At 34.9% G+C, this 23,244-nt stretch overlaps 2 protein-coding genes across 10 annotated transcripts in view; one reads left to right on the top strand and one right to left on the bottom strand.

Moving 5' to 3' along the window:
* LOC105162732 (regulation of nuclear pre-mRNA domain-containing protein 1B) lies at positions 1,001-8,995 on the bottom strand. Of its 3 annotated transcripts, none has more exons than XM_011080842.2 (11): positions 8,840-8,995; positions 8,700-8,745; positions 6,697-6,773; positions 6,470-6,586; positions 5,533-5,780; positions 4,069-4,218; positions 3,796-3,952; positions 3,427-3,566; positions 3,024-3,059; positions 1,377-2,097; positions 1,001-1,295 (listed from the first exon to the last, which is right to left on the bottom strand). In XM_011080842.2, the coding sequence occupies exons 4-11, from the start codon at positions 6,546-6,548 to the stop codon at positions 1,237-1,239; spliced, it is 1,590 nt and encodes a 529-aa protein (XP_011079144.1). In that variant the 5' UTR covers positions 6,549-6,586; positions 6,697-6,773; positions 8,700-8,745; positions 8,840-8,995; the 3' UTR covers positions 1,001-1,236. The 3 variants fall into 3 exon arrangements, with proteins under 3 accessions (XP_011079144.1, XP_011079147.1, XP_011079148.1); XM_011080845.2 differs by having other exon boundaries at positions 8,833-8,978; XM_011080846.2 differs by lacking the exon at positions 8,700-8,745 and having other exon boundaries at positions 8,840-8,982.
* Positions 20,766-23,244, top strand: part of LOC105162731 (protein ZINC INDUCED FACILITATOR-LIKE 1) — a 9,777-nt gene continuing 7,298 nt past the window's right edge. For 3 of the 7 annotated variants that reach the window (XM_020694080.1, XM_011080838.2, XM_011080839.2), the window contains exons 1-2: positions 20,767-21,207; positions 22,136-22,176. In XM_020694080.1, the coding sequence (XP_020549739.1) occupies positions 21,057-21,207; positions 22,136-22,176 (192 nt within the window). In that variant the 5' untranslated portion in view covers positions 20,767-21,056. Of the gene's footprint in view, positions 21,208-22,135; positions 22,177-23,244 lie in introns of all 7 variants that reach the window. The other 4 variants (XM_020694079.1, XM_020694077.1, XM_011080836.2 and 1 more) reach the window with 3 other exon arrangements.

Genomic DNA, 23,244 nt, shown 5'->3' with positions numbered 1-23,244 from the left:
TCTTGTTGTGCATAGATTTATACAATGCAGTTTCAAGGTGTAGAGACAGGGATGGGAATTTTTGGCCGCCTAGCTAAAGTCTTCCTCTTTGCTTATCTCTTTGCCTGAAGAGCAATCGCTAGCCAAGGATTTCTTATCTCGTTATGGTAATGGTTCGGGTCGAGGTCCTATTAGACTGAGTGCTAATCTGGGTTATGATCCGACCACGATTTGGAAGATAAGTCTGACGAGTATTTCATGCTGGATTAATGATGGTTGGCCTACACACAAGAATCGTGAGGTTAATTGAGGTACCTTTAATTAAAACCCTCCAAAAGTTAAGTCAGTTAAGATTCGAAATTATAAGATCTCAATGTATTCACTAGAGAATATGGTCTCGAGTAATAAAGATAAACCTGTAATAGGATTAGGGATGGTAAAGCCGATGCAAGAGCAAAAGGCATGAAAATCTCGTTTCGTTTGTGTGATAGGATTAGACATGATAAGATTGGAAGGGATGGAAAATAGAATGATAACCAATTCCATCATCTATTATATAGTACTTGATTTGACATATTGTATGCGTAATATTTATGTGATAATGTAGTATTGTGTTTGGTTGAAAAGATAATAAGATATGATTAAATGTAAAAATACTATTAAGGGTATTATTTTTGAAGACATTCTTATTTTAACATTGTAATTTGTGAATAATTACAAAAGATAAAAAAATATTATTATTAAAAAAAAAATCATATCTCAGAATAGTATATCCCACCTACAATATTCCATAAATTTAGGATTGCTAACATCAGACCCAATATTAATACCAGGCTTTAATACTATAAACTAAACACATAATTATACATGTCACGCAATTTTTGTACGTAATCAGACAGGGCCAAGTGTATAAATACCACATCAGTGAGATATAAATCCATTGCGAGGGGTGTTACATGATTGCGCATTGTCTAATGTTTTTACACTAAATATATATATATAAGAATTTCCAAAAAGCATCAAAATCAAACTCCCTGTTGAATATTGATCCTGGCCCATATGTGACTAAATATTCAAAATTCTACATTTAGTTTACATTAGCTACAAGTACCATGTGAAGGATACAATTTTAATGACACGTCACGAACAGGAGGATAGCACACACTACACAGAAACTGTCGGAAAGTTTCTAGCCGAAACAGACTATCCCATTAATGTACAAAACTGATACAGGATCCACAGTTTACCAGTAATAATTTACTGCCGGTTAATTGGAGGAGTCGAGGGCTGATGGCTTTGCCCATAAAATCCAATACCTACCGGCCTGTAGTATCCACCACTTGCCGGTGGTTGCAGCGGCTGCTGTTGCTGGGTTTGTTGGGTGGGGGGGTCAATACCTACCGGCCTGTAGTATCCACCACTTGCCGGTGGTTGCAGCGGCTGCTGTTGCTGGTTCTGTTGTGTTTGCTGAGGTGCTGGGCCTGGCCGAGGAAACCCGAGGGCAGCATTTGAAGACGGTGGTTGAGGCAATAAGTTGCTAGCTCCATAGCCATATGGTAGTCCTGTCATATTAGATTGGACTAACTGATTTGCAGGGGAAGTAGCCGGCGGTGCAAGCGGTGGGGGAGGTGGCGGAGGTGGGAGGAATGGAGATTGTAACTGGGAAAGAGGTTGTGTACTGGCAGACTGAACAGGCGGCATATTAGTCATTGCCTGCTGCGAGGTAGGAAAATAGGCTGGATTAGCTCCTTCAGAATTCTTGGCGTCTGGAAACACCATTGGTGGCTCTAACTTAGGCCTTTTCAAGCCACTGCTCATTGATGCAGCCTCTTCCGCTACAAGGGATGAGAGAATAGATGTAAGCATCTGAGCCGAAGATGTTGAAGCGGCCAGTTTTGCAGCGACAGCAGCAGCTGTTGCCTTCTTGCTCTCCTCTTCGTTTGAGTTTGCAAATGAAGTCACAGGATGCACGGGTGGAGGCAGAGTCATATTGATTGGCGGCAGGACAGGAGTAAAAGCAGGTTCCATCATTGGCTGGCTCATGGTTGGTGGCACTGAGGAGGTTGACGTTAGCTGGAGTCTCATATTAGCTGCTTGCTCAATATGACCCCGAGCGACCTGCATGTTTCACAAACACGTGTAACGGAGAAATCAAGAAAAGTCACGAAACAGAACTCTTGCTTTTGTATGGTCCGCAATGGGGGGAAAAGGGGTAAACTACAACAGGCTCCCTGAGATTTGCAATAATTACAAATACCCCTCGTTGTATGAAAACAAATACTCTCTTGTGACAGCTCAAGCTCATTGTAGAGAGTTATTTGTTAGGGTATTTGTAATTAAGACAAACATCATGAGAGACTATTGTAATTTACCCAAAAAGAAAAATAAAGGGACGACCTATGCAGTCTGAAGCGATGTAGCTCGACAGTTCGTTATACTTCTTCAAAATTACAGAAATGTCCCTCCTAAGTCTCCACCTTAAGAGAACCTTATACTTACTTGACTTTTAGGACTAGATGTTGAAAAATTATATTTTATGTTTTCCCAATAGAACATTAATACATGTCAAGTTTCCAAATATGATCACCTACTCAGATGACATGGAGTGGTATGTAAATATTACAAACTTGAATGGTAGATTGTGGTAATCCCAGAAGAGGATGGGGTTACAATAAGTAATAATATTAACTATCAGAGGAAGTAGTTGTAATTTAATCCCTTCTTTTATCTTCCTGCAGAGACTGTACATAAGAAATTTTAGGCACTTACTTCTTCTCTCTGGTTTTTTTCCAGTTCAAAACAAAAATGTGGTTAGGTCCTAATGTAACATTCTACCCATGCATACTCGGAACCGACTTTGGTTGTAAACACAAGGTTGGTGCCCCTAGCCACAATTTGAAACACCACCAAACCCACATAAAGGAAGGGGGAGAAGAAGAAGAAGAGGCAAGGAAATAATTAACAAAACCTGATATATATATATGTGTGTGTGTGTGTGTGTGTGTGTGTGTGTGTGGGTGTGGATGGAGAGAGAGAGAGCATACAAGTAACTCATTCCGAATCTGCTCCAGCTTTGATTCCTGCAAAGCTATAACTGGTCAGAGGTTTAGAAAGGTCCCCAGCCGTAAATCAGAATATATTACTATGATTCTCTTAAATGAATCTAGCACATACAGATAGCCATGAGACATTTGCCCAATATTTGCAGTACGTATAAATTCAATTTAAAGTGCAACGGACTGGCAACACCTTTATCTCATTAATAAGTCTGTGTGCGGTTTAACCATTCTAACTACATCACACACCATTTTAAAGTGCATACCATTAAACAAATCTCAACCGATATCAAATTTTATCATTCCATGTACAGAAGTTGGGGGATCGAGTAACCATGCCGAACAGAAGTAATTCTGACTGTAGAGAAAGGATACGAAAATTGAACCATACTTGATCCTGAAGTGCTTCTCCAAGCTGGGAAACCAGAGCAACTCTAACTGCTTCACAGTTTTCAAGTTCGCTAATGCATTGCTGAATAATGTTCTCCTGTTTCTGTATATTATCTAGCACATCAGACCCATGCAGGTTTCCTGAAGACAAAGTTAAAGATCAAGATCGATGAATATTGGAGTGGAATAAAAACATCCATAAATTGATATCTACGTGATTCGCAAGATCGTGGAATTTGAACACTACCACACTACTTGCTGTGTGAGTCATGCTTATGTAACATCTACCATCTTTAAGCAAATTCCAACCAAGAGATGAATCATGGGCCAACATGAAGTAAATTCTAGTGGAAAGTAGTTGATGTCGAACCTTGAGAAGAAGCATTCACAACATCTTTCTCTATTTCCTGTACACAAGAAACTGCATTGCGACATTTATTTAAGGCTGCTTCTTCACTGACAGCTTCATCATGTACCAACTGCAAAGCAGTTACAATTTTTTCTGGCAAACCTCCAACAGCCAATTTCTGGAATCAACAAAATGTGAAAAGCTTAATAAGAAGTACTGCCATTATTTAAAAAATAAAAAAATAAACAAAATGTGAACAACTTTTGGCCCACAATCATGTGGATTTAACCTTACAATTCTCAATGAGGTGGCATCTCGTTTTACCACCTTGATAGGATTTGAATTCTTCCCATTATTGATTGGAGACGGATTATTTCCCAGTATTTCATTCTTCAGATTTTGGCCTCTAGATCCAAAAACTTTTCTTTCTTCCCAGATGTCAACCTGATTAAATAGCATCAACCCACCCACCCCCACAAAAAAAACACAAGAGAAGAGACAAAAAAAAAGGAAAAGTTAGAGAACAGGAGATGTCAATACTCAACAAGTGTACATAGAAAGCAATAAGGACGAAGGACAGGTGCAATATATACAAAGCTTAGAAAGAAGTTTTTCCCCGGCAGCCAGATCAACAACCTAGTCAATACTGGAAGCTTTTATAAGGAAATGAACAAAAGCACTAATATGAAACACGTATAAAGCTCCTTCAAAGTGGTGCATTCTAAATATTGTTCTAGAATAATAGGCAAGACAGATGACGATGCTATTCTGATCACCATACAGAAGAGACAACAAAGGTAACAGTACTAATATTCCACGATAATTTCGAAACTGATGCACGGCCATCTTTTAAGCAAGAGAAAAAAATTGGAGAGTATTTAGACCCCCAGTAGTCAAATTCGAAATTTTCAACTAATTTTCGACATCTTATAGGTGGAATAAATTTCAGTAAATAAAAGATATGCACTTCTAGCAACAAAATGCTTATAGTTTATAGTTATTCACTTATCTCGACTCAGCATCTGCAAAGGAGAGTAATTGCAAAGGAAAGAACGATGCCCAAAAATATGATCAGAAATGTCAAATAAAGAACCAACAAACAGAATTGTATCGATCAGAATGCTACTGAAGATACCTTCAACTATCCTTCTATCTATGGGGTCAAGAATGGGGATTCTTAAGTTACAATAGAAGCAGAATTTATATGGATTATTCAACAATCAAACTCAATTAGGAGCACATTGTACTCGTTTGTGCCCTTTGCTTCAACCATAAAATAGATTACTTTCCCTTTCTCAGCTCTTCAAACACTTCGAAATTCTGCTGAGAAACCTCAGAGAAGGGCTGCATATGTTCTCAATAGGCTCCTCCTCCAGCTGCACTGAGGGATCCATCATAATCATTAAAATGCCAATCACCATAACAGCGGTAGGGATGAACATAGCCAAAAATTTCAACCAAGAACCACCAAACAGTATTATAATCATTAAAATGCTAGTTTCGCAACAGTATTTTACTCTCCATTCTACTTCTGAGAAGAAGAATCACTCCAGGAAACAAAGGGATAAGGAGGAAGCTTTATAAGTTGCGTTAGAATGCTGGATAGAGCATATTCTATGTCGGCATTCAGAAGCAAGCCATGCATGCAGACGCATAGGCACCGAGTGAAAACCAAGGAGTCTAAACTGTCACTTTCTCATGCTTACATAGGAAGTTATGTCAGAGAACACTCAAGAAAAGGTAAGTAGAGGAAATTACCAGTCTGGAGGCAACTTTTCTGCAATTTTCATCGCCACTATCATAAACACCCTTGAGAGCTGCTGGAAGAACCTTCCAGAATTCATTCACAAATTCGCTGCCCTTGCGCCTGCTATTCTGCAGTATGTCATTGGACAAGTATAAAAAGGAAACCCGTTGCTCGCGCTGTGCAGATTTGAATACTTTCTCCCATGTTTCAACAACTTGCTTAGCCTTTCTACGGTGAGATATGCACCACCGAGACAAAGCTGATCAAATGTTAAAGAACTTCTGTATAATGTGAGTGATCATATTGCAACACCACAATCCACTGATAGAGTGTGCTTCAACACTATAAATACTAAAAATTTTAATAGCTATAAATAATCAAATGGTTCTTGGCTATAATCAGAAATGCATCCTCAGGCAAGTAATTATTGCCCATGAGGATTCTGAGTTCATTGAATAAAAATTAAAGCATCAGAAGAAGATGTATACACTGCTGCATCCACCATCATCAGAGTATCAAATCTACAGCTGCAAATTAAAAATTGCAACCGTCTGGAAAGAGAGCAAAGCATCATGCATTGCACCTCAGAACATGATTTTTATGTCCTCCTCAGTCCTTAAATGAACTTTATACCTCCAAATGTCAAACAAGAGGTCAAATTTCCAACGGAAAAATATTGAAAAACACCCACCCCATAATACTCCAGCTGATTTCTACTTCATCCACAACGATTGCACCAGAATGGTTTCAAGGAAATTATCTCCACAATCATAGTGCTTTATCAATGTTTACGAGCTTGGATCTAAAATTGAATATATTGAATTAGCTATTATGGCAAACAAATAGATCCAAAACTAGGACCAGGAACACACAGAGCATACAAGACCAACAAATGCTTCATAAACAATTAGAGTTACTTATGCAATTTGCAACAAGAAGAAAGGATACATTCAATGCTTTGCTGAGAACTGTTGAGTTTAGACAGTTTCTCAGTCAGTAGCTTCTCATTAAAAGCCTCGTCAACCATTCTGTCGTCTGAAAGAATATATTTATGACTAGAAGTTCCTGCAAAAGTATGAGAAATTAAAACCCAGAAAGGGGAAGAACGCAAATAGGAGGTGCCTGGGAAGGGGATACGGATGGGATGGCAGGTAGGGGAGAAAATGAGAGTATACCTCTGGAAGCAAACTGAAAGGATGGCAGAGTAAGGACCTTGTTCGTATGCTACTTTCCCTGAGTTCTGTTCTTCCCCCTGTCAAAACACGGCCTTCCAGGGTCATTCATTTTCTTCTCAAATTATGATTAATGATGACAACATAGTGCATGTGGACAAAGGTGAAAAAAAGATTGCCAGTGAGAGCAATTGATACAAGCCAACTAATGATGGAAAAAACAAAGAGCAACCAAACCAATCTTCATAATTGAACTCATATCAAATGGAGAAACTAATATTTATGTCCAAGCCCTTCTCCACTCACATTCTAATTAGCTCCTACGTCCTATTATATTTGACATCTGATAGATGTTTGTTTCTCTCACATTCTAATGAGCTCCTATTGATTTATACAAAACATTGAAAGTTCATTATGCCACTAGTCCTGAAAAGTCAAATTAAATTCTATTTCTCCTTAGTTCTTTTCACAGTTACATTAAAAGGGGACAAGAATGTCAAACAATTGAATCCTTGTTGTAAGTGAGATAATATGTATTTTGGGTTGCAATTCTACTAAGGTGCAAGGATTCAGGTCAGTCCACTACACTTGTCAACATTACTGCACGCTACCCAACTTGCCTAAAATTATTTCATTAATATACATGTAAAAGCCACAAACTAATTTCTTATGCCAATAACATTGTTTTCTCATTATAAAAACAGGTGTAAACAAATTACCTAATTGGAATACTTGACCTTCCATACAATTGCAAGGTTTTGATACAGACCACTAACCTGTCAACGTCATTGCATTCCAACCAACTATTTGAAAGTTCATCCACCTATTACTGATGTGAAGTTTAATTGGATTGGAACAGCTTAAGCCAATGATTTTGCATAACATAATGTTTATTTATGTGGCAAAAAACACAAGTTGCTATCCATATCCTATAAGTGCAATATGCAATCTGGTAAAACTCTGTTCTTGATTAGCTATATATCACAAGAGCTTGAAATTATGTCTTCACCAGGTCGTATAATGTTCACAAGAGGGAAGGAAATTACATCTTAGTCTCTGTTAAGTTTCTTATTGTACTACTATATCCATACTCCATCTAAACCCATTTTCGATGAGAAGGATATTGCTAGTTACTAGTTGGATCCAAATGCGTAAAGAAGTTAAGATTGCTTCAACACACTGAAACTCAAGTTTGCACTGATGACATATCAAAAGATTGTAAAGAAAGAGGAAATTGCTTCCATGACTGCTCGCAAAATACAGTTGATTTGAGAAGGAAGAAGATGCACAGTAGCCGCTTTTGGTCATTAAGCTTTAGCTGAGGAAAATGCATTTCTAACTAGTCGTTAGCTCCTCACTCACTTGGTCGTGTTAACGCTTTTATTAGTATTTTTGCAACTTTAGTTAGTTTTGGTTAGCTATAGTTTGTCTGTTAATTGCAATTGGGTTGAATGTATATATATATACAGCAATCTGTAAACGAAAAAACAATATTTTTCTTCTGTGAAAAATTCTCAAGAACACCATCTGAAATCAATGGAGAATTTCCTCTTGCATTCTCTCTTCCTTTAGAGTTTTACAAAGATGAGCCTAATCCATAAATCAAGGAAGCATCTATAGTAAACAGAACCAACCAATCATACGATTAATCAATTGTAAGAAGCATTTGAAAACAAAAATTCAAGAAAACTAGCACTTCGTTCACATTATGTCTCAGTTGAAAATGTAGACAGACAATATACACAGAAGATACATCCGTCAAACAGAATAAACACAGATAAAGATGCGCATTCAGTTCAATGTATTCGTTACCTCAAATTTATGACCCACCAAAAAGAAAGCTGGCGGAGAAAAGTTTCACTAAAATTAATACTAGCAATCAGGGAAATCAAGAACTATAATTCAAAACTCGCCCGCAGAGAAATTAAAGCAAATAAACAAACAAAAACAAAGTGGGCCAAAAGGTATAAACTTCTGAAATCCAGGATGAAACAAAGAAATCGTACCCTCCACTTGAAACACTTCGACTGAGAGGATTTAGTGAAGAAAACCCTTAAAGGAAATACAAGAAAAAATTCAGCCAAGCAAGAACCCATAAATTAACGTAAGACGACGACTGAAATTCCTATTCATACGTACACTATACCTGCCTACAGACAGAGAGCAGAGATGCTCGGGTTACAGAGGAGCGATTTGTTTAACTTTGAGACGGTGAATGGATAGAAAACCCTTCAGAATGAGAGCCCCGGGGTTTGCCTCGGAGAAATAGGGACATGGACAGAGATTCGGTGGGGGTGAAGTGAAAATAACAAAAACATTACTCGGTAAGAATTAGAAATATGTAGAACTTAAAGGGGCTGAACTTAAATTTACATATAGCCCCTCTCAGAATACCCAAATGTCAGTGGGAGGCCCCATCGTTGCCTTATTTACAAATCTAACCCGATTTCAGAGTTGTTTTTTTCTTTTGTCCCAATAATAACATTTATTGCTAATTGATTTTTGTGTATTGTCACTGTAATACTTAAAAGGGATAACATTTGCACCTTGAAAATTAATTTTAATTAAATAACATATTAGACGATTCAGAACTGATAATTTATTAAATAAATTTTTATTGTTTTCAAATGTGGATTAATATAATAACATTAATAGAAAATTTTGAAAATATGGTATTTTATTTAGGATAAGTATATTTAAGGGTATTTTAATCTTTGTATAATTTGAAAATCAAATATAATTACTCTAATTCTTTCACAATTATTAAATAATCAGTGTATGTGGCACTGATGGGTGTCGAATCCAACAAAAATAATTCCTACAAATACTTTTATAGATGTGTGAATAGGGTCGAATCTACAGAGATTGATTTTAAATTAATTCCTTCAAAAATGAAAATAATTAGGGGTAGTTTTGATCGTGAAGAAGAATAAAACTAAAAAGCTAATAAAATTAGAAAAAATAAATATAAGATAAAAGCATTCCAATTAAAGACAAGATCACACTTAATTCTACGGTTAATCATAGATGCAAAGATAACAATTATTCATGATAGATAAATTTGTTATGATCATTGGTACAACCTAATGACCTCACATTTCCTTACCTTGTGGATAGTCAAGGAACGTCCGTTGACTAAATCCCTAATCAGTAAACAACCTTGAGAACGTCCTCAAAATTTAATTTACCAACAGCATTAAGAATTAGAAAGGCTCAATTCTAACCAATAAATTCCTACGATGATTTATTTAAGTTAGATTGTGCATTCCCCACAACATAATCGAAAACTTCTACATAATCAATTATGTTGTGTTACCACTAGTTATTGAACTAAACAAACAATGATAGATAAATTGGTTATGGCAATTGGTACGACCTAACAACCTCACCTTTCGTTACCTTGTGGATAATCAAGGAACGTCCGTTTACTAAATCCCTAATCAGTAAACAACCTTGGGAACGTCCTCAAGATTTAATTTACCGACAGCATTAAGAACTAGAAAGGCCCAATTCTAACCAATAAATTCCTACGATGATTTATTTAAGTTAGATTGTGCATTCCCCACAACATAATCGAAAACTTCTACATAATCAATTATGTTGTGTTACCACTAGTTATTGAACTAAACAAACAATTACGAATTTGCAAGTTCAATTGGCTAGACAAACATTCTTGACAATTAATCAGATTATTTGTAATAAAAGCACAAAGAACAATGCAAATACCAATATGAATAAAAGTAGAAAGCATAAATTAGATCTCACAACTCGTTGGATTTAAGCATTCACCAAGTCTTCAACCAGAATAAGAGAACTAGCTAGGCATGCTAATGGAAGAACGCATGAAAAGCAAAATAAGAAAATATTATAAAAACGTAGAGAAATAGAAGAGTTCAAAAGTCGTCTCTTAAAGTGAATTACATCACCTATTTATAATAGCTAGATACTTAGTTCTACTTGGATTAGAAGTAGATTTCTAGTTGAACTAAAAGACTGATAGAGATAAAATTATAATCCTAGTTAAACTCTTCCTTCATCAGAGGTAGTCCAAGTAGCTCTAAACTCTTGCCAAAAATTGAGTTTGAGTCTTGTTTGAATTTTCATTTTGGTGCTTTTTTTCATTTTTCATTTCTTTTGTCCTAATGCTGCAAAATAATATTTAATTAGGAGCATTTGGTCACAAAATAGGCTAAAATATTATATGAAATAAGCACAAAATGCAATCCTATCAGGCACATTCAAAAGAGTATGCGTAATTAAATAAATAGTTTAAAACGTAATTTATAATTTTAAAAATATATTTTAATTGAAAAAATTAATAAAATTATAAAAAAATAACGTTAGTGGAAGTTGAGGAGAGCGGAAAATCTACCTTATGTTTGGACTTGTGTTTTGAGTGTTTTATTTTGTATTTTGGAGATAATGAGAGAAAAATAGAGTTAAGTAAGTGTGTATTGAAAATAGATGATACGTTTGAATTTGTGTTTTGATGTAATTTAAAATATTTTAAAATAAGTGGTGTAGATTTGATGTTGCGATTTAGGAGACAAAAATCACTGTTTATTGTCAAATTATATCTCTTTTATATATATGTATATATATAAATATTGTTAATGTTGTGTGCTTGGGAGACAAAAATCACTGTTTATTATCAAATCATGTCTCTTCTATATTATTAAATATATATATATATATATATTATATAAAAAGTTGAAAAAATAAAAAAACACACACATAAGGTGTAAAAACACAAAAACAAACATCAAATGTATTTTATCTTATCTCGAAAAATACAAAAACATGAATCCAAAAATTGCCCTAGGCTCTCGAAGAAATATATGTAAATTAGCAGACCGAATAAAAATTGAGATACCAAATGGTATTTTCACTTAATAATAAAGTATATATATATATATATATATGTAGAGGCATTATATGTTATGTCTAGTGATTAATTAACTACATTTGGTAAATAAAATGTGAGTTGGTCAAAATGTCCTTATGTATACTTATTTCATTTACAAATAACCATTATGTAAATAATTAATTAAATAACTTCATTCTCACGAGCAAATGAAATTAATTTATTTTATTAGTGTTAATCAATCATTCATGATATATCTTTTATTTTATTTAATTAAATAAGTATAATAACATATTAATTGTGCAAATATATCGAGCGTGTTTTCAATTGTTAGTTAAAAATCAATGTGCTGACTCAACATCTTGTTTGATTTGGTGTACAAAATGCAGATTTATAACAAAATAATTCATAGAATTAGGAAAACCATACCTTAATATTATGCAGGTGGAAACTAGAAATTCTTATCGCACTACAAAGAATGTAACGTTAAATCATGGTTAATTGTCATGATTAAAAATAAAATAATCATAGCAAATAGTCATGGATCATGATCCTGCAATGGTTGTTGGCTATGGTATTTACGATAGTGGCTAAAATATTTTAGCCATGACAAATATTTTTACCATGGTTCTTAGCCATGGCAACTTAGTCCATGTGTTTTTAGAAATGTGTAAACCCTCTTGTGGAAAATAAAACAGAAAAAAAATCTCCCTGTGATTTTAGAAATATAGCAAAGCACCCCCTTGAATCTGGAGGTGTATCACACGCGCTCTTCATGCAACTTAGGCTTAATTTTTAATAATAAATTAATTTTACATATTAATTTATGAACCGTTAAAATTTGCTTGATATACATCTAACGGTTGAAATTTGTAGAGAACAAATCAACTGTTATATTTCATTAAATTTAAATCGAAGGTCTAGACAGAATTCATTGATTCGGATTTAATCTAATGTAAATTAATGGTCCAGATTTAAGTTTCCCCAACCCACCCCCACCACCGCACCAGCGTCCTCACCGCCGGCCTCCTCCGCGGCTTGTCCTCCTCCTCTGGGAGGGCCTCCTCTGCGCGGCTCCTCCCACCCCCCCTCCTCCCCGCCCGGGAGCCCCAACCCTCCTCCCCTCTTGTCCCGCTGTTGCGCTAGCGCTGATTTCAGAATTTTTTTATATGTATATATACACACACATTAAATATAATATATATACATATACTTAAATATTTTATATTTAAATATAAATTATATAATTTTAAAATATATTTTATATATTTAAATAATATTAGCAAGACCTAAACCATTCATTTTCACAAGATAAAATCTAACGATGTTAAAATAAGGATAAAAAAATTATTTATAATTGTAAAAATTAAAAAAAAAAAAATAGAATTGGAGCGTGTAATGCACTTATGACATAGAGAGGGTGTTCTGCTACATTTTTGAAATCATAGGAGGGCTTTTTGCTATTTTATTTTTCACAAAAGGGTATTTTACACATTCTGAAACAACAGGGGGGCTAAATTGCATTTTACCCAAATAAAATAAATTAAAATTAATTTATTCAATCAGTAATTTGGAGTATAATCACTGATACGTTACAATTGTTCCGATAGTCTAGAACGTTCTAATTACAAAGAGAAATACTTCATAGAACAAGAGATTTGTTACCAAATTGTTTGTCACTTGATTCCAAATGCAAAAATGAGAATTCCTATTTATACTAGAGAAATATATAAGATAAGTGACGACTCTTTATTGTCTTGCTCTTCGTTTTTTCCAGTGCAACTATAAGTAAAAACTTCCAAATATTTGGGAAGAAAATAATTGGAACTTGGTAAGTTGTATCTCTATCGATTTGGAAAGTTGCTTGAAATTTTGGTCTCCACTAAGTTCATCTTTTCCTTGTGTGTCCTCATTTCTGCATAGTTCGTTTATCTTTTCCTAGTGTGTTCTCATTTCAACATAGTTCTCCGAATGTTTAACAGGAAATTTACCCTTTAATTTTTCGAAATTGTTCTTTCGATTCCATTTTTTCTTTTTCACTCATACTTTACTTAGTCATTTACTTCTCGTAATATCTTAAATTGCGTCAATGTCTGTCAATAATCAATTGGGTAGGATAGGGTCTCCTCATAGGTCTAGTGAAGCCCGCCTCCACCGTGGAGGCACCGAGACGGCATCTGCCAAATTGGCCGAGAAGGCCTTGACTAGCCAATCTTTAAGTGAAGAACTCAATCCTTGGTAAGTCAAAGCATAATCCAAGGGATTGAAACTCAATATATGGAATAATTGATACATCCAAGGGACTGGAGCATTAAAGGAGGGCCCGAAAAAAGACATCTTTACCTCTTCATGAAATTTTCATTTACAGTCGCATCCAAAGAAACAATGGGCAAAATAGTAAAGAGTCGTCACTTGCCTTATATATTTATCTAGTACAAATAGGAGCTCTCATTTCCACATTGGAATCAAGCGACAAATTGGTACGAAATTGACGAAGAAGAAGAAACTTTTCTTGAAATTGTTCTATGTTTCATTCATTCCCAACAATTTGCTAATTAGTTTCAGCAATACATTCAATCTGTTGGATAAAGGGACATGTGTAATTCATCCTTTTCTTGGAAACAACTAGAAACTTAGAATGTGGGCTAGGATATCTTGGGCTTGTAGTCTCTATATCATACAGCCTTGCAGGCTTATCTTTTGGACCTATGATTATTATAAAGTGCAACTCTATTGGGTCTGACACTATCGTTGCTCTACCCATCACGAGGGTCTTGTCCTCAAGACCTAAGAAATAAATTGTAGGCTTGAAGCAGTGAGGCTCCAGTTGTTTCAGCAGAAGACTTGAAAGTCCCTTTCTCCAAGAACAACACAAGGCGATCATCATCTCCAACGTTTTCTTCAAGCTGTGGGTGGCGCAGCATGGGTTTTAGTGAACGGCGCGACACCCAAGACATTCGAGGACGAGGACGGTCCAACTGGAGTCTCTGACACTGAACCAAGAGCCCATTGCTCCCAGATTTCCTCACGACGTGCGTCTTTGTTTGGCTGGAGGCAGTGCACACTCGAGGCGGCTGACGAGGGCATCAGTTGGATTCCTCGGGCCGGAGGCGTCGGCGAGGCTGCTAGTGGTGGAAAAGAGTCGATTCGGTAAGAAAGTGGAGGGAGAAAATTGTTGGAAGAAGAAGGGTTGGAAGAGGGAGGCATCGACTGTGGCCACTCTTCAGGTCCATGTAATAGCATCATTAAGTAACTGTAGACCTTCATGAACACAGCCTTCTTATAGCATTCATCCACGTAGTCCTCTGGTTTGTATCCTATAAAAAACATGCCAGAAACTGCATGTGCACAAGGTATCCTTGTGAGTTGCCACTTCCTGCAACTAAATGTTTGCTCAGTCAGATTCAATGTATGTCTGTCACCATAACACCCTTCAATCTCAAAATTGATCGTGGCAATTCCAACGAGCAATGTATTCCATGTTTTTCTTCTTTAGCTCTTCCATCATTTTTTCTATGTTTGGACACAATGTCCCTTTATGTTTTTTCATCTGATCCCTCTTAAGCCCTTTTTGCTTGTCTGACATTATTGTCCAGTTGTTGCTATCAGTGGGGATTTCTAAAATATTCATTAACAACTCCAGAAACCAAAGTCATGCACTTTTTTTCTCCTTTCCTACTACTGCATATGCAAATGGATACATGCAATTATTGACATCAATCCCTACTGCAGACAGTAATATTCCACCACAAACAGTTTTCAGATGACAACCATCAAGGCATATTAGTGGCCTACAACTATCAAGTAATCCAGTTTCCAGAGCACCCCAATAACAATAAAATCTTTTGAAATGCAAATTACCCTCAACCTCTATTGTTTTAATCTTGACAGTGGTATTAGGGTTGGATCTCACAATCTCTGCAGCATACCTCCAAAGTACACCATATTGTTTATCTTCACTGCCTGCAGCCTTGACTCTATGCATTTGGAATTTACTGAACATTAACTTGCATTCTTTTTGCATAACTAACATAATTGAATCAACATGCCAATTTGGATCACTTCTGATCTTGTCTTTGTATTTGTTATCTCACCACTTAGAATTTGTTGCAGACACCCTCTCAACTCTTGAGCATTCATGTACATTTGTCAATGTCTTCACTTGCATTGTGTCCTCTCCATGAATTTTTGAAGCAAATATATACCAAGGACATGATTCATGTTTGCATTTAACTTGCACTTTATTCTTATCATTTTTTGTGAAGACAACGTCTCTTGCATTAACAATAGAGTGTTGTCTCACTGCATCTCTAAATGTTTGAGTTTCAGGAAAACATAGGCCAACCTCAAATGGTGGGTCGTCATTATCAAGATTCATGTTAAACACAAAAAAGCCATTGTGTTGGTTAACTTCTTTGCCTTTGGAAGATGTTCACTTCTATTCCTTAGTCACTGGTTTCATCACCCGAGCCCATTTCACTATCCACTAATACATCAGAATAGCAAGAATCATCTCCTATAGATTGTTCATCACTGCTCTCCATACAATTTCTATCATCTTGTATCCCATGCAGATTTTCATCACTTTTTATCTCCTCATCCAACTCTCGCACATTTTCTAACCTTGGTGCACTTCAGTTCTTATTCCCTCCTCTCCTACCCCCTGGTTCACTTCAGTTCTTATCCCCTCATCTGCTACCCCCTGCCTCACTTCTTGTCTTATCACTATACCTCCTACACCCTAGCTCACTTTAGTTGTTATCCCTCATCTCCTTACCCCCTGGCTCACTTCAATTGTTGTCTCCTCATCTACTACCCCCTAGCTCACTTCAATTGTTATTCCCTCATCTACTACCCCCTGGCTCACTTAAGCTCTTGCACCCTCTTCACTTTCCTCATTATCAAAATCATGAGCCTTAGAACTAGACTCACTTTGACTTCTTTCTAACCCATGTCAATGATCTAAAAAGATCCCTATCATTCTGTTCTCATCAACAAATTTATAAGCTCTAAGGTATGAGCATCTGTGCTCATCATGCTGATTGAGTATTAAGAACGTCACTACATCTGTGTTTACATGCAGTTTTTTGGTCATTTCATACCATTCAAACAAATAACATTTCATCTACTTCACAATAATCAAAATGAGTTATTTTCCCTCCTACATACACCCTGACCCAATTCACACATTTGTCCATCAATAATGCATTCTAATAGTGAAACAATCATTGTTAGGACCTGCAATATTAGCACAAATAATCAAAGCCATGAAAAAACATAACAGACCATTTAAAGGCAATAGAGTACATAAAACATTTTTGTGGTCCCTCAGTTTCAATTTTAAATTTTAAAAGCCAACATTATGCTCATATTCATACATGTTCAAACATATCTACAAACACAAAATTAATAAAAAATCACTAACAACTTTTCATAATCAGTAAACAACTAACGACTCACAATAAAAAAATCATTCACAAAACACAATGTTTCACAACATCAGTAAACAAAACTTTATCCCAACACCATTACATTAAACTAATACAACAACCCACAACCATAATCTAACCACATTGCTCGCCAAACAAAAAAAAAAAAGAGTAAAAAATTGCAGAAAACACTTATTGTAGTCGGGACCCTGTCTTCTAGGTGGTATTTCATCATCTTCTCCTCTTAATATCCAGCCTATAGTAGCAGTTCTTTCCAAGACAAGTAAAAGTTAGATCGTAAAATTAGGGCGTAAAATTTGGGGATTTATTTTTACAGATGAGTGTTAAAAGAACGTTATGGGAGTCAGTACTCCCCGTTCTTAGAAATGATAGGGAGTCAGTATTCCCCGTTGTAAATTTGCTCGCTTTCTAATTTTAATAAAGAAGGATCGAGGACTCCGAAAAGCTCCTCCCACCCTTAGGTGGTTTATTTAAAAAAAAAAAAAAAAACGTTATGGGAGAAATCACTAATTTACCCATTAGTAAATCAGCCCTTATGCGCGTGCTTCTCACCTAGTCAGAAATTCCAATAATTTGCTTGAAAATTTAAAAAAATTGGCATGTGTAAAAAATTTGAAAGGTTGGGAGGCGAGTTGTAAAAAAAAATGGTTAGGGGGTAAAGTGCAAACGATCCAATAGGTTGAGGGGGTATCTGCATTTTAGCCTTTTTTGACAAAAAAATATAAAATTTTATTTTGATTAGTATTTCATATTTATGTTTTTAAAAATATTAAAAAAATATGTTTAATTAATAATACTCCGACTAAGTAGTATAATTGTCGACTCATATACAATAATTAAACTTGCATGATTGAAAAAAATTATTAATTAATCAAATGATAATATGTGGACGAAATAACGTAGTTAGATGATATAGCTCATAAAATATAAAAAATTTAAAATATTAAATATGTGAAAGTGTATATCACGCCCCAAAAGTAGGTCTTCTTCTTTAGGCCCTATTCTTGTGATGCGACCTAACCAAAATCGTAAAAACTATATGTTAATCAACGAATAACCTGACAACCAGAACACTTACAAGCCCTAATCATTTGACTTCTTTCTCAACCACATCGATCTCTTTCCTAGGCCAGTTAAATCCTGAGTGGTTCACTTTATCCCTTGTATTTGGAGGAAGAAATTTAAGATATGTAAGTAAAAGCTTAGTGAGGCCATGAGTAACACGTGGAAGAAAATAGTCAATAATAGAAAAACTTATCAAGATAGTTAAACATATGGTATTGACTGGCAACAATAATGATTACGCCTGTGATGACCATATTAGGCAACGACAGAACCACATAATCACCACCTTATATCTCCCAAAAGACCGTTTACCACCTTATCCTCTATATAGGGAGCGACCCCGCGACCCCATAGAAATGACCATTCCTAGGTACATGGCTGCACCAATCACACACAACCAACTTCCAGCTTACCTGTGAAAGGACACCTAAGTGAGAACTGAACAGCGAAGCCTTAACTGGCAGCCCAATGTATATTAAATATTACGACGAACTGAACAATATCAAGATAAATGGGACCTTTTGGATGATCATACGGTCTCTAATGTGGCTCCCAACGAAAGTTCATAATGAACATCAGAATACCACATTACGATGATAGTAGTCACATTGCAGCACTTAACTCCTCCGAAAGCCCATTCAAATCCAAGTAGTTTGATAATGAACGATTTCAAGAGAATACTCATGTTCGTCGCACGAAAAATCATTTTTGATACATATAATGCACAATAACATATAATATCCTCTAAAATTTTAAATAACAATATAATTTTAAATGCCATTCATTATAAAGTTCATGTGCTTGTAATTCATTTATGAATAAATTCTTTTCGAGAAATTATTTACCCGCACATAATTAAATAATTATAAATAGAGTCCCAGATGCAGGAGAGGAAAAGGTGCAAAAGAAGAAGATTCATTGGTTTGATTTTCTATTAGCAAGATGATAATAGACTCATGTTTTCTTTATCCGAATGACTAATCGAACATCTTTTTACTGAAACAAGATTTGATTAGTAAAATATTAATTGAAGAATTTTATTCAATTAATCAACCATAATATATTTAACTAATCAAAGTTAAATTAACCCTTTCAACTAATCAAAGTTAAATCAACCCTTTCAACTAATTAGCAATAATACATCCAATTAAAATTGATTAATTAACTAATAAGTAAATAAAGAAATTTAACTAATTAAATAATTAGTCGATTAAATAGGTGAGTTATTAAAAATTAATTACCAATAATTAAAGATTAACTAATTAAATATCGAATTAATTCAATAACAAAGTAAGGAAAGGAAAGATCACCGGTTGACTGTATTTATATACATGTGTGTAGATGACAGATGACTTGGAGAGAGGACACGTGTAGCCTTGGCCTCATCCACCACCGCATCAAACACCTAACTTTCTTATTTATCTTTTTTTTTAATAAATATTTTTTGATAATTTTTATTAAAATTATAGATTGGTCCCTTAATTTCTAAACTTATATTATTTAACCCTAATAACTTTATAAAGTTTCAACTTAGTCCTTAAAAGTTTTAATATATTTGAATCATATCCAATAACTTATTACCTAGTCGATTTGAGACTCTCTAACTTTTACAATTTAAGTAAACAAGTTTCATATAATTTCTTCTCCACTCTAAATTAACTTAAATAAACCTTCCGTAATTAAACTTTAAACATAAGTGGATGAAAAATATTAAATTTCGTTGGTATCATACATTAAATTATTAAAAATTGGTACATAATATTTAATATAATCCAATACGGGGCGTCACAGTATAAATTTAATTTAAATTTAAATTATTTGAAAATTATTATATTAATTTTAAATATAATAAAATCGAATTAAGATTATTATAATAAATGAAAAGTAGTAAAAACTAAAGTTTGATTTATTTATAAAAAAGTCGAAGTAGCTATAAGCATGCCCCAAGGTGTTCCTAGCTTTTGGGCTTAACAACACTTTTTTTACCCGTTTCAAAAGTAAAAGTTGGCATACCAAACATTTCAAAAATACTTTTTTAAAGTCAAAAGCTGAAAAACATTTTTTTAAAGTGCTTACAAATACTTTCTTTATTTTGTACCTAACAACTTCTACGTACGACATCGACTATTATCTCGTCCATTAAGCTTATTCCATCTCTTTTTTTTTTTTGCCGTCAACAAATGAAAATATTATCAACCAATCACACAAGCATAAATTATAAAAAAAATTAATTATATTTATACTCCCTCTAAAAATGTCTAATTACACTTTTTTTTAAAAAAATTTAAAATTACATTTATATTCCTTAAAAAGTTTACTGTTTACGGCAGACTCATTTCATTAGGGTTTGGATAAAAAATAATGAGATTATCAAAAAATTACGTAATTTTAAAGATACCATTCATTTAACATTTATATGTAATAATTTTGTACTTGAATAAAAAAAATATAGTGATATTAACCGCACTTCATATATGTATATATATGACAATATTAAATAAGAGGTAAAATTAAAAATTTGTGTAAATTTTTTATTTTATTACCGTACTATCCGAATTTTAATGGAATGGGGTCATGTGTAAATAGAGAGTTTTAAAAAGGGTGAAAGTGTAATTTAATTTTTTTAAAAAATTATAATTTTATATTTCGAAAAGAATCTCACTATAGTTAATCTTGAAAAGAAAAATAAATACCAAAGCCATATAGACGTTAATGAAGAAACAGGAGAAAAATGACGTGACGGTTGGGATTAGCTGAAACAGAACAGAGCATATATTTGAGCGGGAGTGGGGTACAGCCTGCGCAAAAATTCCAGAGGATAGAGCCAAAAACCACGTGAGAAGTACGGCATGGAGCCCGGTGCATCAAGATTACTCGTTCACACAACCCACTTTTCAGTAGTACGAAAGATCATCGTCGAATGGTCGAAGAGATCAGCCGTTCTGGGAGCGTAGTCTGAGCGGAAGAAAGAAAGAATTGCGATAATGGAAGATAATTCAGCAGCGGAGCCGCTTATCAAGAAACAAGGATATCATGACAACTGCGAAGCGTGCAAGATTGAGAGATTCAAAGAATCTAATACTGGGATCCCCTTCAAGCTTTTGTTTTTTGTCTGGGTTGTCACTCTTGCTGCGGGTGGGTTTTCCCTGCTTCTTTCTTGAATTTTTGACTGCGGTTGAATTTTCAGTCTTGTTGTTTTCTTCCGTTGTTCTCCTGTTTGTGTTATTTCGTTTAATTTATGTGGTTGATTACGTGATGTTTTGGGTTCCAATTGTAATAAAAGATGGGTCCCGACATGATGATAGTTGTTTTTTTACTTTTTTTGTTGTCTTGTTGCTCAGTGTTTTCTTTATTTTGGTTTTAAGTTAAGTGCCCGATCCTATGTTGTAGGGTGAAAAGGTTGATGTTTCCTAGAATTTAGGTTTATGGTGGGAGAAGTTTTAAAGAAAATTGGATTTATGTGGACATCAATTATGTTATAATGCACCGGTGACTCTTGTATATGCGTTAGAATGTTGGACTCAGTGCGTGGGTCCGTTCATGTGGAGTTTTATGTTTCTTTTATTTTATAAAATATTATACTTTTTGTCATTCTTGGTTCTTTATTAAACTACATTGGTTGGTTATTTGGGTCATTTTTTTACCAGTAATACAGCCCTGTAGGGGCATTACAATGATTATGTTGGACATTTGGTTTTGGTAACTTTTAAGAGTTACCTGTAGTATCTGCTTCTGTGAATTCTTGTTATTTTTTTATGCATTGTGTCATGGAAAGGGATGTCGGTTCATTGTGTCACTCTGTCAACTTTTTTGCATATGCCAATGTGACTATTATGTGCATCAAGCTTTAGTGTCTATGTGCATTTTCTTAACCAGGAAGATTGTCCTGCCTCACATTGGCTTGTCTGATAGTATAATCTTGTTTCCCTGTTCCTTTAGAGTTGGAATCGAACTTCCTCACTAGTTTTCTTAGTTTTAATGTTCATATTTAATTGCTTGTTTGCTAATTGTATATTCATTTTACTGGATTCTAATTAGTCATATCTTCTGGTGTCATTGACAGCTCTGCCAATCTCGTCTCTCTTTCCTTTCCTTTATTTCATGGTAATGATGCTCTGACAACCTTGAACTTGACAGAATATTCTTCAGCATTTTCTGATGCCAAACACATGTAGCATATTCTCATTGACTGGTCAGGGTGTTAAGTTGGATTGTAAATGGCTGTTGTTGATTTCATGACGGGAAAGCTACAAATAGGAGTTAGCAGATGTATGTTTTTGTGTTTAGTTGGCTTGGTGCCTTTGAAGCACTTCACCAATTACGAATTTGCCTCTTAAAGTGCTTCAAGCAAATTATGAATATACAAGAACTTGTGAAACTAGATAATATGCTTTTGCAAGGACCTTTCACATTCTCGATAATCTCAAACAAAGAAGAAAATGAGGGGTTTCTGATCAGTTATCAGGATTGTATATGCTATTTCTTGACCTACTAGGTATATGCCCTCTTTTACTTTTAGGGCATGTTTGGTAGGACTGAGGAGGAGCTTGGGAGGCAAGAGTTAAGGGGAGTCCAATCCTTCTTTTTGTTTGGTAGTAAGGAAAATGGAGGCCCCGGGGAAGAGGGGTGGGACAATCCATTGCTTGTGTAATATTTTGTTCTTTCTGTACAAGGAGGAGTTGTAGGAATGATTTAATTCGAACTACCAGTCTATCTACTTCTCATTCCCTTTCCTACATTTCTTGATACCATACAAAATAGAGGGCAACTACCTCCTTCCTTATTAAAGTAGTAGAACTTTCGACTGTCTTGCCTTCCAATTTTCCTCTTCTCCTCCACTTGAGACTAAAAGATCTTACTTTGCTTTGTCGGTTAATATCAAACAGAGGCCGGAATGTTGATTGAGAAACTAAAAATAACCTTAACTTTGCCTTGAGAATCAATATTAAATAGCGCTCGAATATTGACTCCAAGGAAAATTTACTAAAAAGTAACCTTAACTTTGTGTTGTTGTCAGTATTAAATACAAGTTGTGTATTGACGGACAGGACAAAGTTAAGGTTAGTTTAGTATCAAGTGGAGGAAAAGAGAAAACTTGGGAGGCAAATAGTCGAATGACTTTAGCCCTTCCATAATGGGAGATATACAGTTGCCCTCTAATCTTTTCTGATA

The sequence above is a fragment of the Sesamum indicum genome, linkage group LG5, assembly GCF_000512975.1.
Source record: "Sesamum indicum cultivar Zhongzhi No. 13 linkage group LG5, S_indicum_v1.0, whole genome shotgun sequence".
Classification (NCBI taxonomy): domain Eukaryota; kingdom Viridiplantae; phylum Streptophyta; class Magnoliopsida; order Lamiales; family Pedaliaceae; genus Sesamum; species Sesamum indicum.
This window is presented reverse-complemented; position numbering and strand designations above follow the sequence as displayed.

Excerpts from the sequence above, each read along its gene's own strand:
- LOC105162732 (XM_011080842.2), bottom strand. The coding sequence starts at position 6,548 with ATGGTTGACGAGGCTTTTAATGAGAAGCTACTGACTGAGAAACTGTCT. Across the intron at positions 3,953-4,068 it reads ATGCCACCTCATTGAGAATT|AAATTGGCTGTTGGAGGTTT; the intron begins GTAAGGTTAAAT and ends TGTTGATTCCAG. Across the intron at positions 3,060-3,426 it reads GAGAAGCACTTCAGGATCAA|GAATCAAAGCTGGAGCAGAT; the intron begins GTATGGTTCAAT and ends ATAGCTTTGCAG.